General features: G+C 57.9%; 1 protein-coding gene across 3 annotated transcripts in view; it reads left to right on the top strand.

Annotated features, from left to right (window-relative positions):
• The first annotated feature begins 10,425 nt into the window (after window positions 1-10,425).
• TMEM200B (transmembrane protein 200B) overlaps window positions 10,426-15,132 on the top strand; it is a 7,204-nt gene continuing 2,497 nt past the window's right edge. The window contains exons 1-2 of one of the 3 annotated variants that reach the window (XM_017872702.1): window positions 10,426-10,965; window positions 14,926-15,068. In XM_017872702.1, coding sequence (XP_017728191.1) covers window positions 14,946-15,068 — 123 coding nt within the window. In that variant the 5' untranslated portion in view covers window positions 10,426-10,965; window positions 14,926-14,945. Of the gene's footprint in view, window positions 10,966-12,870; window positions 12,949-14,323; window positions 14,408-14,925; window positions 15,069-15,132 lie in introns of those variants that run through there. The other 2 variants (XR_001885743.1, XR_001885744.1) reach the window with 2 other exon arrangements.

The raw sequence follows: 15,132 nt of genomic DNA, 5'->3' as shown, positions 1-15,132 counted from the left end.
TTCTGGGGATGCTGGCAGTGTTCTAGTCTTTGCCTGGTGGGGTTCATACAGTTGAACTTCATGATAGTTTAATCAGCTTCATGATAGTTTAATCAGCCAGACCAGGCAGGTGGATCACCTGAGGTCTGAGTTTGAGGCTAGCCTGGTCAACATGGCAAAACCCCATCTGTACTAAAAATACAAACATCAGCATGGTGGCAGGCACCTGTAATCCCAGCTACTCGGGAGGCTGAGGCAGGAGAATCGCTTGAACTCAGGAGGCGGAGGTTGCAGTGAGCCTAGATGGCGCCACGGCACTCCAGCCTGGGCAACAGAGCAAGACTCTGTCTCAAAATAATACTAATAAAAATATCAGCTGAACATTCAAGTTTTATGTAATTTCCTGGAGGGGTATTATATTCACAATAGAAGAGTTCCAAAGTGGGGTACAGTGGTGCACTCCAGAACAACACAGGAGACTGAGACAGGAGGATCGCTTGAACCCACTTCAGCCTCCCAAAGTGCTGGGATTATAGGTGTGAGCCACCGCACCTGGCCCTTTTTTTTTTTTTAATTAGATACAATATTTGTCCTTAATTCACACTTTCCAGGAAACCCTGGTGTTTCTTAGAGAGTCTGTTAAGAACTCTGGGATAGTCCTAAGGAAATGCAAATTAGGACAACCCTGCAGTATCACGTTACACCTGGTATCTATTATGAAACCCAGCGCACAGCCAGGCTGTGACTGTGAACTCCACTCCCACGCTGCTGCCGCGGCCAGAAATCACTGGCAGGAGCTGCACGAGAACTCCCACTCCTGGGCATCTATCCTGAGGTGACAACTCAAAGAAAAGCGCTCCAAGTACAAAGGTGTTTAAACTGGTGTTATTTATAACAGCAAGAAAAGTGGAACCACCCAAGCCCGACACCAGGGCGGGCTGATGGATCCCCCAGGGAGCCGCTCCACAGCCACCGGGGTTCACACGCAGCAGTTCCTTTTCCCTATTCCTGAATTTATTTCCAACTGCATACATCAGCAACTACAACGTGGACAACAAAACATTGTCATTTAGCTACCACTAAATTGGACTGTAGATTCTTTTTTTTTTTTAGATGGAGTTTCACTCTTGTTGCCCAGGCTGGAGTACAGTGGTGCGATCTCGGCTCACTGCAACCTCTGCCTCCTGGGTTCAAGTGAATCTCCTATCTCAGCCTCCAAAGTAGCTGGGATTACAGGCGCCCGCCACCACGCCCAGCTAATTGGTTTTTTTTTTTGTATTTTTAATAGAGATGGGGTTTTACCATGTTGATCAGGCTGGTCTTGAACTCCTGACCTCAGGTGATTCACCCGTCTTGGCCTCCCAAAGTGTTGGCATTAACAGGCGTCAGCCACCACGCCCAGACTGTAGATTCTTTCAATGATCTTTCGTTCATGTTAATTTTTCCTCTCAAGCATCTCTTGGCAAGAGCAATTAGCAAAGAGGTTTGTAAGGTCTCTAGGGGCATCACTGGCCGTTCTCCCAAACCAGCAATGTTCGAGGACCAAGTGATGAACAGAAACACGTTGAACAACACTTCAGGAAGGGGGTTTCGCCTCAGCGATCAGAGGTGCTGGCGTCCCTGGGAAAAAACCTTCTGAGGACCTCCAACCATCTGAGGACATTTTCTCCACATCCTTTCGGCTGTCTCTCCTGACTGTAATATGATTAGAGACATAAAATGTCTTTCAAATGTCAAAGCTGTAGGAGACCAAACGAAGGCTCTACCATGGACCGTGCACCGAGCATGCGCCAGGCGTGAGGAGGGAGTTTCACACATTGAGTTGTGCAGTCCTCACCTGCACACCTGAGTGCAGGTGAGGACACTGGAGATTCTAGGAGTGGTATGGCAGTCTCTGTTTTCTAGCTGTGTGACTTTGGACAAGTTACTTAAACTCTCCAGGCCGTTGCTTCCTCACCTGTAAAATGGGAATAATTCATACCTTTATCTCCCAGCTCTGTGTAGAGAGGGCTCTGGAGTCACATGATTTGGCCTATAGTCCTGATGCTGCTCCATACTCTGTGTGACGTTAGTAGGGGGTCATTTCACCCCCTAGCCTGGAAGCAGAAGGTAGCTCTGTACCTGCTTCACCTGCAGGAGGTAAGGCCAGTGGCTTTGTGCAAGGCTGGCTTAGAGAGAGTGAGTGACAACTCCTGCCTGCTCCAGGCTGCCCAAGTGCCTTTCCTGCCTCTTTCATCCACACCAGCTCCTCCGCTGCCGCTGCCTCCTGAGGCCCCCCGCTGCCTCCTCAGAGCCTTCACACTGGAGATGGAGGCACCACCTTGGGGACCCCGACTGCAGCCTGCTGCCTCCTTGGTCACCTCGTCTGTAAAATGACCCGCCAAGTTACACTGATGCGCAGGCCACCGTGCAGGCGGGGGCAGCTGGCCGCTGGGTCTGGCTGCTTTCTGCGCCTCCCAGGAGGGGTTTGTAAATGAGGGGCTCCCTGGGCCTCCTGTCCCCCTTTACAATGGCAAAGCAGTCATCACAAATGTCCAAAAACATGTGACCTGATAAAGAAGCAAATTTCTATAGGCCTGGGCTGGACAGTCACGCTAAGAAGCAGGCCAGGCAAGCTCGGGCCTTGGAGCGTGCAGCGCACCGTGGCAGCTGTAGGGCCAGATTTGGGTTTAGACTCGGGGAGTCCTGGGTTCGAGCCTGGCTCTGCCATTTCCCGTCTGGTTAAGTCCTTTCGTATGTCTCCGTGTCCTGTCCATGGGGTAGGGACAAAGGCAGTGCTGCCCTCACTGGGCCTTAGAGGAGTACTCGGGACCTTGTTGGAGCCACACCCAGCAGGGTAAATTTCACTGGACTCCCACCCCACGCCCGGATCGGGCTTGGCGCCATGCGGTTTAGCCACAGGGTTTTGTGGGGCCTCACCCCGACCGCCCCCAGGGGAATTATTTCTGTTGCAGGCCAGGGACCATTGGCAAGAGGGTGCATTCATGAGTCCCGAGGCCCAGAGGGGAACACGTGAGGGGCCCAGGGTCCCCGAGTGGGGAGGCGGCGGAGAGCTGCGCGGGATCCCCGCTTCCCTGCGCTGAACGCGGCGTGGCGCGGCCTCACGGCCAGGTGTTGGTCCCGGCCGGGGAGGAGCCCATTCGCCGCCTCCCGCCTCCGCCGCCTGTCCTTTGGGCCTGGCTGCCTCCCCTGGGCCTGGATACCGAGCCCTCTACACGGCTCCGAGACCAGGGTCGCCCCCTAGACCTGGGGCCTGCCCTGCAGGTTTCTCACCGGAATCCCAGAGGTCCAGCCTGTTTTCCTTCCCAGCGACGTGCAGCTCAGTATCTCACCAGCAGTGCGATTTGTCACCAAATGGAAGAGTCCTGTCCCCGTGGTGTCTGTGGCAGACTCTGACTTGTCTCCCACGTGGCCACGCACCCTAGTTGAGACAAAGGGTGTGCTGGATGAGCGTTCTGGGTGTGCATTGGCTGCCTTGCAACGCGGGGCTCCTAAACCCCTTTCTCCCTGGATGGTCTGCAGATTCGGAGAGGGAACAGCAAGTGTCTTCAACCACCAGACAGGGAGACTGCCACACCGGAGGGAGGGCAGAGCAACAGGAAGGAGAGGGCCAGGGTCTCCCTGCCCACTCCGGACAGCTACAGCGAAGACGAACTCCCTTCTCTCTTGCTCCAGTAAGTCCCTGCTCTCAAACTCTCCTCTGGTAGCATGAGCCAGGCCCATTGTTCTGTAACTGGCAATCGTCCCATTTCTGACTATTTAACAAGGGCTTACTATGGCCACGAGTACCAGTCTGTTGGCAGTGGGTTATGCTAGAGTAACAAATCATTCCAATCACAGTGTTGCACAACGCAGGCAGACAGGTTCCCTCCCTCCCTCACTCTCTCCTTCCTGCCTGCCTGCCTGCCTTCCTTCCTTCCTTCCTTCCTCCCTCCCTCCCTCCCTCCCTCCCTTCCTTCCTTCCTTCCTTTTCCTTTCTTTTTCTTTCTATTTTTCTTTTATTTCTTTTTTTTTCTTTTTGAGACAGAGCCTTGCTCTGTTGCCCAGGCTGGAGTGCAGTGGCACAATCTCAGCTCACTGCAACCTCTGCCCTCCTGGGTTCAAGCGATTCTTCCGCCTCAGCCTCTCAAGTAGCTGGGACTACAGGCACACACCACCATGCTCACCTATTTTTTGTATTTTTAGTAGAGATGGGGTTTCACCATATTGGCCAGGCTGCTCTCGAACTCCTGACCTTGTGATCCCCCCACCTCAGCCTCCCAAAGTGCTGGGATTACAGGCGTGAGCCAATGTGCTCATCCTTTCTCTTTCTCTCTCTCTTTCTCTCTTTCTTTCTTTCTTTCTTTCTTTCTTTCTTTCTTTCTTTCTTTCTTCCTTTCTTTCTTCTTTTTCTTTCTTCTTTCTCTTTCTCCTTCCTTTTTTCCTTCCTTCCCTTCTTCCCTCCCTCCTTTCCTTCTTTACATTTTTTTTTTTTGAGATGGAGTCCCTCTGTCGCCCAGGCTGGAGTGCAGTGGCGTGATCTTGGCTCATTGCAACCTCTGCTTTCTGGTTCTGGTGATTCTCCTGCCTCAGCCTCCTGAGTAGCTGGGACTACAGGCGTGCGCCATCACACCTGGCTAATTTTTTTTTAAATTTTTAGTAGAGACAGGGTTTCACCATGTTGGCCAGGTTAGTCTCGAACTCCTGACCTCAGATGATCCGCCTGCCTTGGCCTCCCAAAGTGTTGGGATTACAGCCATGAGCCACTGGGCCCGGCCCTTCCCTCCCTCCCTTCCTTCTTCCCTCCTTCCCTCTCTTTCTTTCTTTTTCTTTCATTTTCTTTCTTTATTTTTCAGAGACAGGGCCTTGCTATGTTGCCTAGGCTGGTCTGGAATGTGTGGCCTCAAACTATCTGCCCACCTCAGCCTTCTAAAGTGCTGGGAGTACAGGTGTGAGCCACCATGCCCAGCCAAACACACATTTCTTGGTGTCAACCACGGCCGGCTGTTGCTCTGCTCCCTCTCTGAAGCACACCTTCCAGTGCAACAGTGCTTTTTTCTTAATTTACAGTGGCAGGGGTCAGTGGGCGGGGGGCATATATGTAATTTCCTCAATGGAGGCTTCTCCTACCCCATGCGCCTTGCTGTGACCTGTGACCTATGAGTCCGCCCAAAGGGAGGAGTGAGAAGCAGATCTTCCCAGGACCCTCCAGCCTCATTTCCCTGCTGGACACATGGGTGGCAGGTGAGTGCCCACAGTCACACTTTCAGCCAGCAGCCCTACTTCAAGCCCTTGGATCACCCAACTCCCAAGGTCCAGCATGTGCATCCCCTAGGCTGCTAGTCACTTGCAGGGATCCCCGTCACCACCTCCCAGGCTTCCGAGAGAATCCACGTGTCCAGCCTCTCCAGGCTTCCTGACCCTGTTCCCTCCCTCTAATCCTTAGCTGATTGAACTGGAGATAGATGTCTAATCCAGGCTGAGCCCACTGGAACATTCAATAATTTGAAAAAGCTGGGAGCGGTGGCTCACGTCTGTAATTCCAATACTCTGGGAGGCCGAGGTGGGGGGATCGCTGGAGGCCAGGAGTTGGGCAACATGGTGAGACCCTGTCTCTAGAAAAAACACAAAAGTTAGCTGGCCGTGGTAGTGCACATCTGAGGTCTTAGCTACTCTGGAGACTGATGTGAGAGGATCACTTGAGGCAGTAGTGAGCTATGATCGCACCACTGCACTCCAGCCTGGGTGACAGAGCAAGACCCTGTCTCAAAAAAAAAGAAGAAGAAGAATTTGAAAAAGGCCACAGATACGAGGTAGAACATCAGAGCTCAGTTAATAGAAATAGAAATAATAACAATAACAATAAAGGCAGCTAAGGTTTATCGGACACCTCTGGCAGGGCTCAGCCATCTCTGATGACCCTCTGAGATGGGTAATTGGCAGGTAGTCTGAGGCAGAAACAGGCTTGAGAAGTGAACCATCTGCCCTGAGGTTATGGGGGCATGACTCCTCAAGCAGTCAGCTGTGGCTTCTTCTACTTTTGGTGGACAAGTCTTCACCCCAACCCCTGAGTCATCTGGATAGGGCCCAGGACTGCTTCCTCTCTGGTCCCTAACAGCCAACCCAGAGGACATGGCTGAAGAGATGCAATCAGTTGCCTCAGCCTCACACTCTACAGGGGAGAGAAACGAGCACCAGCTGAAGGCCAGAAAAGCCATCTCCCAACTGTGCTCTGTGTTTGCTGCTACCAGACCTGAGGGGTTTGATCTTAATAGCCCTCCATAGAGGAGGAAACAGCGGCATCAAGAAGTTAACTGGCGGCCAGGCGCGGTGGCTCATGCCTGTAATCCCAGCACTTTGGGAGGCCGAGGAGGGGGGATCCAAGCACTTTGGGAGGCTGAGGCAGAAGAATTGCTCAAACCTGGGAGGAGGAGGTTTCAGTGAGCCAAGACCGTGCCATTGCACTCCAGTCCAGGCAACAAGAGCGAAACTGCATCTCAAAAACAAACAAGTAATCTGGGCCAGGTGCGGTGGCTCACACTTTGGGAGGCCAAGGCGGGTAGATCACATGAGGTCAGGAGTTTGAGACTAGCCGGGCCAACATGGTGAAACCTTGTCTCTGCTAAAAATGCAAAAATTAGCCAGGCGTAGTGACACATGCCTGTAATCCTAGCTACTCAGGAGGTTGAGGTAGGAGAATGCTTGAAACCGGGAGGCGGAGGTTGCAGTGAGCAGAGATTGTGCCATTCATTGCACTCCAGCCAGGTCAACAAGACCCAAACTCCATCTCAAATAAATAAACAAATAAATAAAAATACAAAAGTTAGCCAGGTGTGGTGGCACATGCCCGTGATCCCAGCTACTTGGGAGGCTGAGACAGGAGAATTGCTCGAACCCGGGACGCAGAAGTTGCAGTGAGCCAAGATCATGCCACTGCACTCCAGCCTGGGCAACAAAGGGAGACCCTGTCTCAAAACAAACCAACAAACAAAGAAACCTGCTTCTGCGGCTGGGCGCAGTGGCTCATGCCTACAGGCCCAGTGCTCTGGGAGGCCAAAGAGGGAAGGTTGCTTGAGGCCAGGAGTTTGAGGTTGCAGTGAGCTGTGATAGAGCCATTGTACTCCATCCTGGGCAACACAGAAAGGCCTGTCTTAAAAAACAAAACATGGTCAGGCACGGTGGCTCATGCCTTGTAATCCCCGCACTTTGGGAGGCCGAGGCAGGCGGATCACCTGAGGTCAGGAGTTCAAGACCAGCCTGACCAACATGGAGAAACCCTGTCTTCGCTAAAAATACAAAATTGGCCGGGCGTGGTGGCACATGCCTATAATCCCAGCTACTAGGGAGGCTGAGGCAGGAGGATCACTTGAACCTGGGAGGTGGAAGTTGCAGTGAGCTGAGATGGTGCCACTGCACTGCAGCCTGGGCAACAAGAGTGAAACTCCGTCTCAAAAAAACAAAACAAAACAAAACAAAACAAAAAAACAGGCCGGGCGCGGTGGCTCACGCCTGTGATCCCAGCACTTTGGGAGGCTGAGGCGGGCAGATCACCTGAAGTCAGGAGTTCAAGACCAGCTGGCCAACATGGTGAAACCCCGTCTTTAGTAAAAATACAAAAAATGAGCCGGGTGTGGTGGCACGTGCCTGTAATCCGAGCTACTCAGGAGGCTGTGACAGGAGAATCGCTTGAACCCGGGAGGTGGAGGTTGCAGTGAGCTGAGATCGCGCCACCGCACTCCAGCCTGGGTGACAGAGTGAGACTCCGTTTCAAAAAAACCCAAAACAAAACAAAACAACAACAAACACCCCACCACACCTACTTCTGACCCTGGCTCCGCCACTGACCAGCTGTGTGGCCACAGGCAGGGCCCAACCTGGTGAAGCTGTTTCCACATGTGTGCTACGGGTGAGTGCTGTGCCAGGTTCACAGGATTGTCTTGCACTCTTAAGTGATGGGTACAAAGGTCCTGGTAGCCAGGGGCAGCTCGGAGAGATGGTGCTGTTCCTACTGTTATCCCTCTGCCAAAGGACTCAGGCAGGAGGCTGGCATCACAGGAGGGTCTCATCTCCTTGACCTTCCCAGCTTTACCCAGGCTCTGCCTCTGTGTCTTCTCTGGGCTACAGAGAGCCATGGAGATGGGGAGCTCATTCTTGCTCACGCTTCTGCAGGAGCCCACAGACATTCGTAAGGAGCCCAGATTCACCCAGGTCAGAGCTTTCATGCAGTGGGAGGAGATGGATTTGGGGTTCACATTTCGGGACCTTTGCCCTCTAAGATCCTGAGTCCCAAATAGGACTTTGTGACCATGGGGCTTAAAGTCCAACTCCACCATTCCTTAGCTAGGTCACCCTGGGCAAGTCATTGCCCCTCTCTGGGTATTGATTCAGCCTTTATATAATGGGGCATTGAGACCGGGAATCTGGATTCTACTTTCCAATCATCTCTCCCTGACTCTGCACGCCAGTCGTACCTACGAAGGGCTCATGACAGACGCAGGGGTGGCGAGAAGGGCTGGGACTTGCCCAGCACCCAGCAGACGACTCAGCAGCAACAGCGACACCACGCCCCAGACTATGCTCTCCCCTTTGAAGCTGGGCTCCAAATTCTTAGTTGAGGCTGTGGTGTCTCTGGATAGGAGCCGTAAGGCACAGTGTCAGAGACCACCCTAGCAGCAGGCTGTGTCCTCTGAGTCCTCCCAGCCATCCAGAGACTGGAGCCCAGGCAGCCCAGATGGGATGTTCCTAAAGTGGGGATGGGAGAAAATGAATTTGCAGGCCCCACTGTGCCGTGGCCCGGGGAGGGCGGACATGCAGGAGGCAATAGCCATTCCCTCTATGAGGTGGCTTTTGGAGAGGACATGGAGCCTCAGGTTGGCAGGGGTCTTGGGGTCACTGAATCAGGTTTCCTGCTTCCACAGAGAAGGTTAGGGGAGAAATGTTCACCCCCTGGTCCCTAGGGGGCATCTCATCCAGGCCCCTCCAAATTCAGAAGTGGAGTCCAGGTCACACAGATGCCAGGGCAGATTCAGGAAGGCTCCTAGCCTCCTGGGAGCAATCAGTGTCCCAATATCGAGGCCACTAGCTGCCCACACAGCTGCACATTCACAGGGCCTAACCAAGCAGCCCTGGGGAAGGTCCCTCCAACAGAAGTGGGCACTGATCAGCCTGGCCGCGCCTGTGGGCGGGCTGCTTTGCCTCTTCCCAGCCACATATGTGAACTGGGCGTAGCACTGACCTCCTGGAGCTCTCAAGAGAATCAAACAGGACATCTGGGAAAGGGGGCCCTTCCCTCCTCTGTCACCCCAGTGACCCCAGGGAAGGTTTCTACCCACCCCCAGACACTGCCCTCTGTACCTGAAACGTCATGGTCAGAAGAGGGACAGGTGTTTGCTGGAACCCACTTTGTGCCAGACACTCAACATGTGAACCCTTTTTAAAATTTTTTTTTTGAGACCGAGTCTCACTCTGTCACCCAGGCTGGAGTACAGTGGTGCCATCTCGGCTCACTGCAACCTCCGCCTCCTGGGATCAAGCTTACATACCTCTTCTCCAAATCCTTTCAGGGTCCATAGAATCCTTTCCTGGACAATAAATCTCCTTTGAAGAACTCATTTGTTTCCTTATTTGGTCATCTTCCTATTAATACAAGCTTTCGTTTTTCCTTTTTAGACAAAGTAGACTCTGTCACCCAGGCTGGAGTGCAGTGGTGCCATCTTGGCTAACTACAACCTCCATCTCCTGGGTTCAAGTGATTCTCCTGCCTCAGCCTCCCGAGTAGCTGGAATTACAGGGACCCACCACCACACCCAGCTAATTTTTGTATTTTTAGTAGAGATGAGGTTTCACCATTTGGCCAGGCTGGTCTTGAACTCCTGACCTCAAGTCATCCTCCCATCTCGGCCTCCCAAAGTGCTGGGATTACAGGCATGAGCCACCACACTCTGCCCCTTTAAAACATTTTTGAGCCGGGCGCGGTGGCTCATGCCTGTAATCCCAGCACTTTGGGAGGCGAGACGGGCGGATCACGAGATCAGGAGATCGAGACCATCCTGGCTAACACAGTGAAACCCCGTCTCTACTAAAAAATACAAAAAACTAGCCGGGCGAGGTGGCAGGCGCCTGTAGTCCCAGCTACTCAGGAGGCTGAGGCAGGAGAGTGGCATGAAGGTGGAGGTGGAGCTTGCAGTGAGTTGAGATCCGGCCACTGCACTCCAGCCCGGGTGACAGAGCGAGACTCCGTCTCAAAAAAAAAAAACAAAAAAAAACCATTTTTGAAACAGGATCTCACTCTGTCACCCAGGCTTTGCAATCATGGTTCGCTGTAGCCTCAAACTTCTGGGGTCAAGAGATCCTCCTGCCTCAGTCTCCCGAGTAGCTGGGACTATAGGCATGTGCCATGGTGCCTGGCTAATTTTTAAATTTTTTGTAGAGACAGTGTCTTGTTATGTTGCCCTGGCTGGTCTTGAACTCCTAGGCTCAAGTGATCCTCCCTCCTCAGCCTCTCAAAGTGCTGGGATTACAAGTGTGAGCCACCACACCTGGCCACATGTGAACTCTTACTTAACCTTCAAAACAACACTGCGGGGTAGGTATTATTTCTTCCTTTGTACAAATGGGGAGTCTGAGACAGACAGGAGTCCTTTCTCTCCTGCTGTCTGGGCCAGGGCACCTGGCGTGGAGATCAGGGTTTCGGGATGGAGGAGACACAGGCCTGCACACCCTCCTCTAATGGGAATGGCCAGCTGTGGGCAGACACTGTGCTGGGCACAGGGCTCCAGGGATGAGCAAGACAGACCCAGTCCTGCCCCTCAGAGTCATGGCCAGTGGGGACACAGACAGGAAACAGACTCCACTCCCAGTGGTTTCAGTTTGCAGGTGTACAGGGAAGCTGCTGGTGTCCGGAGGATGTATAACGGAGCAGGAGAGCGGGTACTGACCTGGTCTGAGGGCTGGAGGAAGGCCCAGGGTCTGAAGGATGCGTAGAAGGCGGCAAGGGCACGACCGGGGGTAAGTGTTTCTGCCAGGAAGTAAGGACCAACCAAGCCCCGAGGGAGTGTAAGAGGCCCAGAGCCAGTTTGTGGAGACAAAAAGAGATTTCAACCTCGATTTGGGGAGTCACTGATGGTTTTAAGCAGGGAGTGGCAGGCTCAGATTCAGAGTGGAAACCTTGCTGCCTGTGCAGCGCACTGGGACACGGGGAGGCAGGCGACCATGGGCTCCAGGAGGAGCCTGGACGCCGGAGCAGCACAGTGGCCACGGGAAAGGGAGAAGGTGGCTGGCCCCAGATGAAAAGAGCAGAGCCCCAAAAGCTCTGTGGGTGGGATGAGAAGAGGAGAGGAAGGGGCCAAGTCTGACCCGTGCTTGGGTGGACAAAGGGCCCTTCACAGAGCTGGAGGCAGGGGATGATCGAGGGGCCCAGGGAGTCGGACCAGAAGCCGGGTTTGTTGCAGGAAGAGCAGTGGGCCGGGAGGGGCAGGCGTGGGGTGGGATTGAGGGAGCCCAGGGGTGGAAGGCGGAGGTGCGACCGCGGTGGGGTCAGTGTGCGGGGAGTGGAGGAAGGGGAGGGTCGATGGTGGCAGGGGTCCCAGGCAAAAGAGCTGGAGGGGGGCCTCCGTGGAGCGGGCCGAGACCTCAGGAGACTCCAGTCGGACTGGGGAGGCAGGAAGGAGGCCCTGGCTTCGCTCTCGCACCCGGACTCGCAGGGATGAAGACCGGGAGCCGAGGCTGAGTCTTCCCCACTGAGGCCCCTCTGGTCCGCCCGTGACCTCACCGACCCCCCGAGGGGGCTCTCAAGGAGGCTTGGCTCCCAAGAGCTGGGAGAGGGGGTCCCGGGGGCGCTGATGCACACCCAGTCTCCGCCGACACAGAGGGAGGGAGCTCCGGTTCAAGGTCTGGCCTGGCCGTTCGGCTCCGGGACCCGGCTCCGCCCCGCGTCGGGGGTGGCCTCGGCCCACCCCTTCCTCGGGTCCCCTCCCCGCCCGCGGCGCGCAGCCGGGTCTCATTAGCGCCCCTCCCCCAGGCCGCGCGCCGGGGGTCTCCACGGCCGGGGGGAGGGGCGGGCCTTAATCAATCCTAGGCCGGAAATTCCTCCCGGGGGGCCCGGCCTGACCGCTGAACCTGGAAATCGGCCGCCGCCTCCCCCGAGCCCTCCCCGCGCATCATGGAAACTGGGCCGACCGCCGGCCGCCCTGGCTCCCCGGCTCTGCATTCCTGCCTCCAGGGGCGGGAGGGCGCGAAGGACCGGCTGCCCTCTTCGGGCCCGTCGGCGGGGTCGCAGCTCTCAGTACCCTCCCCGTTATTGGGAACAAACCCGCTTCCCCACTGGCGAAGGGGTGCCTGTTCTTAGGGGTACCCGGCGGCACCTCCGCATCCCGTCCGGTCCGTTAAGCTACGAGGCCCGCCCCTCCCCGGGCACTGCTTTCTCTGGGGGCTCGCGGAGTCGCCCCGGGCTGGCCCTTGGCGACTGGCTCTTGCCTCTCCGCATCTTGCGAGGCTGACGCCGTGGTGCCCATTGCACAGATGAAGTCCGCGAGGTTCAGCGACAGGAAGGGCTGCAGGGCCGGGGCAGAGCAGGGACGCGGGCCGCCTCCTCCGGGAAGCTCCCCGGGAGCCTGGGATGAGGGGCTCTGGGAGGCGGGGTAGGACGTGCGGGTGTCGCAGCTCCTGGGTCCCGGGTCTCAGTTTCCCCATGCAGGAAGGGGGCGCCCTTCTGGGCCTTTGCGACCGATGTAAGCTGTGGGTGGGAGAGTGGGGATGGCAGGACTCGGGCCCCGGGTAACCGGAGTCACCAGGCGCGCACACGGCGCCTACCTGCGAATCTCCGACCTGAGCTGCCGCCAGTGGGGCCAGGCACGGCGGGGTCGGACGGACCCCGGGGCTGGAGGCGGGGCCGGGGCGGGGCTGGGGCGGGGCCGGGCAGGGAGACGCGGGGGGCTCGGGAGCCTTGGCGCGCGGATTGGGACCCAGACCCTCGCGGCGCTGCGGCACCAGGTGAGCCGAGCTGGGGTCCAGGGGTCCGCACTCCACTTTTCCCAACTTTTCGTTTGGTTCCTCCCTCGGTCAGGGCCCCTGGGGGCGGGAGCGCGGCCCTCCAGTTCTCCTAGGCGGGGGTGTGGACGCGGGCGGTGGCGGGACCCTGGAGTCCTGGGTACTCGGCCTCAGCAGCTTCCGTCGGGTTGTGCCCTGTGTCCCCGTTTCCGCCTCCCTGGTGTCCCCAGCGTCGGCCCACTCCCTCCACGGCGCGGGGTCTCTGAGCGTGTCCCCATGTCCCCACTCTGCTTGTTTTCGCCTCCCTCGCGGCAGCGACGCGTGGGGTCTCCGGGTGACCTTGCTGGAGCCGGGGCTGGGGGCGCCAGCTCTGGCTTGAAGCGGTGATCGCTCCTCCGGTTGCGGGTTGGGGAAAGGGCTGCAAACTCAGGGACAAGGAGGGGATGGGCCTCGCTTCCTCCCGGACACTCCCCGTGGCTGTCCTAGGGCTGGGGCCCCGGAGCCCGGCGTCGGACCTGGCAGAGTACCCGCCTAGTGCGGGGTCGGGCAGGCTCCCTGGCCTCCCTGGGCCGTAGTTGCAATCTGTGAAACCAGGCTTTGGACGCGGGAGAGTCGCGGCTCCCTGCTAGGCCCCGGCCTTGAGCGCTCCGGTCGGAGGCAGGGATGGGTGTCCTGCTTTGAGCTTCGGGGTGCAGATGGGGCGTGGGTGGGGGAGCAAGGCTGCCTCCCCAAGGTTTCGGCTACGGGCTCCAGCGCGGTGGTTTTTTAGGAAGCGGACGCGGGCAGTGAGGACGACCCTGGACAGCTAGGCCCTGAGCCTCCTCTCCTGCGGCCTGGGGCGCCTGGGTGGGGGCCGCGTCTTCTCCCTCGCCCTCCCTTTCGTGGGGGCCACACCGCACGCAGCTCGGCTACTCCTGCTGGAGCCGGGATCCAGGCCACAGGCCGCAGGCAGGGCGCGGCCAGCAATCCGGAGAGCTTAAGCTGTGCGGCCCGGATCCCGAGGCGCAGGGGCGGTGCTGCTCTGGCCGGGCCACGGGCCACGGAGGCCTCGGGCGGAGGAGGCGGGAAAGGAGGCCAGGCGGCGGGAAAGGGGGATGATTCATCCGGAGGAGCCCGAATTGGAAACGCCGCAACCTGGGAACAGCCTTGCCCAGGCCGACGGGGGAGCCGGGAGGGCATCCGTCCCGGGGGGCCCAGTGCCCGGCACCGGCACCCCCGCCTCCTGCCGTGGCCCCAGCCCGGCCGCTGAGGGAGGGAGAGGCCTCTCATGCGTGGACTTGATGGAAATCTTGGGCGAAGTCGGCGCCGCCTCTCTGGCTGGCTGGTCTTGGTCAGAGCGGTCTTCCCGGTGTCTAGCTCAAGTAGCTCCAGCTGCAGCTTCGGTGCCGGCGGAGGAGGTCTGGAAGGAGGGGGCGGGCAGGGAGAGGCTGGAACCGGTGACGCCCCCTCCTCCCGCGCTGCGGTATGTAAAGCGCAGGAGGGGGGAGGTGGGGCCCGGCAAGCGACCCCTGCGGACCTGGGAGGCCCGAGCGCCCCCGCCCCCTTTGCTACGGTGCAGCCACGTGCGGGGGTGGGGTCGAGCCCGGGAAGTACTTACCCTGGAGACGCGGCTGCTGGGGGCCGCACGTTTCCCAAGGCCCAAGACCCGCGGGCTTGCGAACCGGACACAGGCGGCAGGAGACTCTCAGCCCGGGATGCGCCAGGGTGCATCCTGCGCCCTCCTCCCTCCTCTCCGCCCGCGGGCCGGGCCAACTCCGGCTTCTGCCGCGCGTCCCTGGCTCGGAGCTCCGCTGCGGAAAACCCGAGCGGGGGCGGCTCCCCGCCTCGCCGCCCGGGAAATTCCGGGGGTGGCCGCCAGGGATCTCCAAGCGGCCTGGGCTGGGCGGCCGGAGCTTCCCTCCTGGATTTGCGCCCCGAACCTGGCACCCTGAAGCTAGAGGCCCGTCGGTCCAGTCCTTGCCTCCCATCTTCTCTCTGCAGAGCGCCCAGACGACGGCGAGATGACAGCTGGGAGCCCCGAAGAATGCGGGGAGGTGCGGAGGAGCCCCGAGGGCCGCGTCTCTCGTCTGGGCCGCCGCCTGGGCCGCCGCCGGCGTCCGCGCTCCCCGCCGGAGCCTCTGCGGGTGCGGGCGCGGCTGCGGCTGCGCTCGCCGTCGGGGGCGTTCGCGGCGCTGGGGGCGCTCGTGG

The sequence above is a fragment of the Rhinopithecus bieti genome, unplaced genomic scaffold (assembly GCF_001698545.2).
Source record: "Rhinopithecus bieti isolate Rb0 unplaced genomic scaffold, ASM169854v2 scaffold_7649, whole genome shotgun sequence".
In the NCBI taxonomy this organism is placed as follows: Eukaryota; Metazoa; Chordata; class Mammalia; order Primates; family Cercopithecidae; genus Rhinopithecus; species Rhinopithecus bieti.
This window is presented reverse-complemented; position numbering and strand designations above follow the sequence as displayed.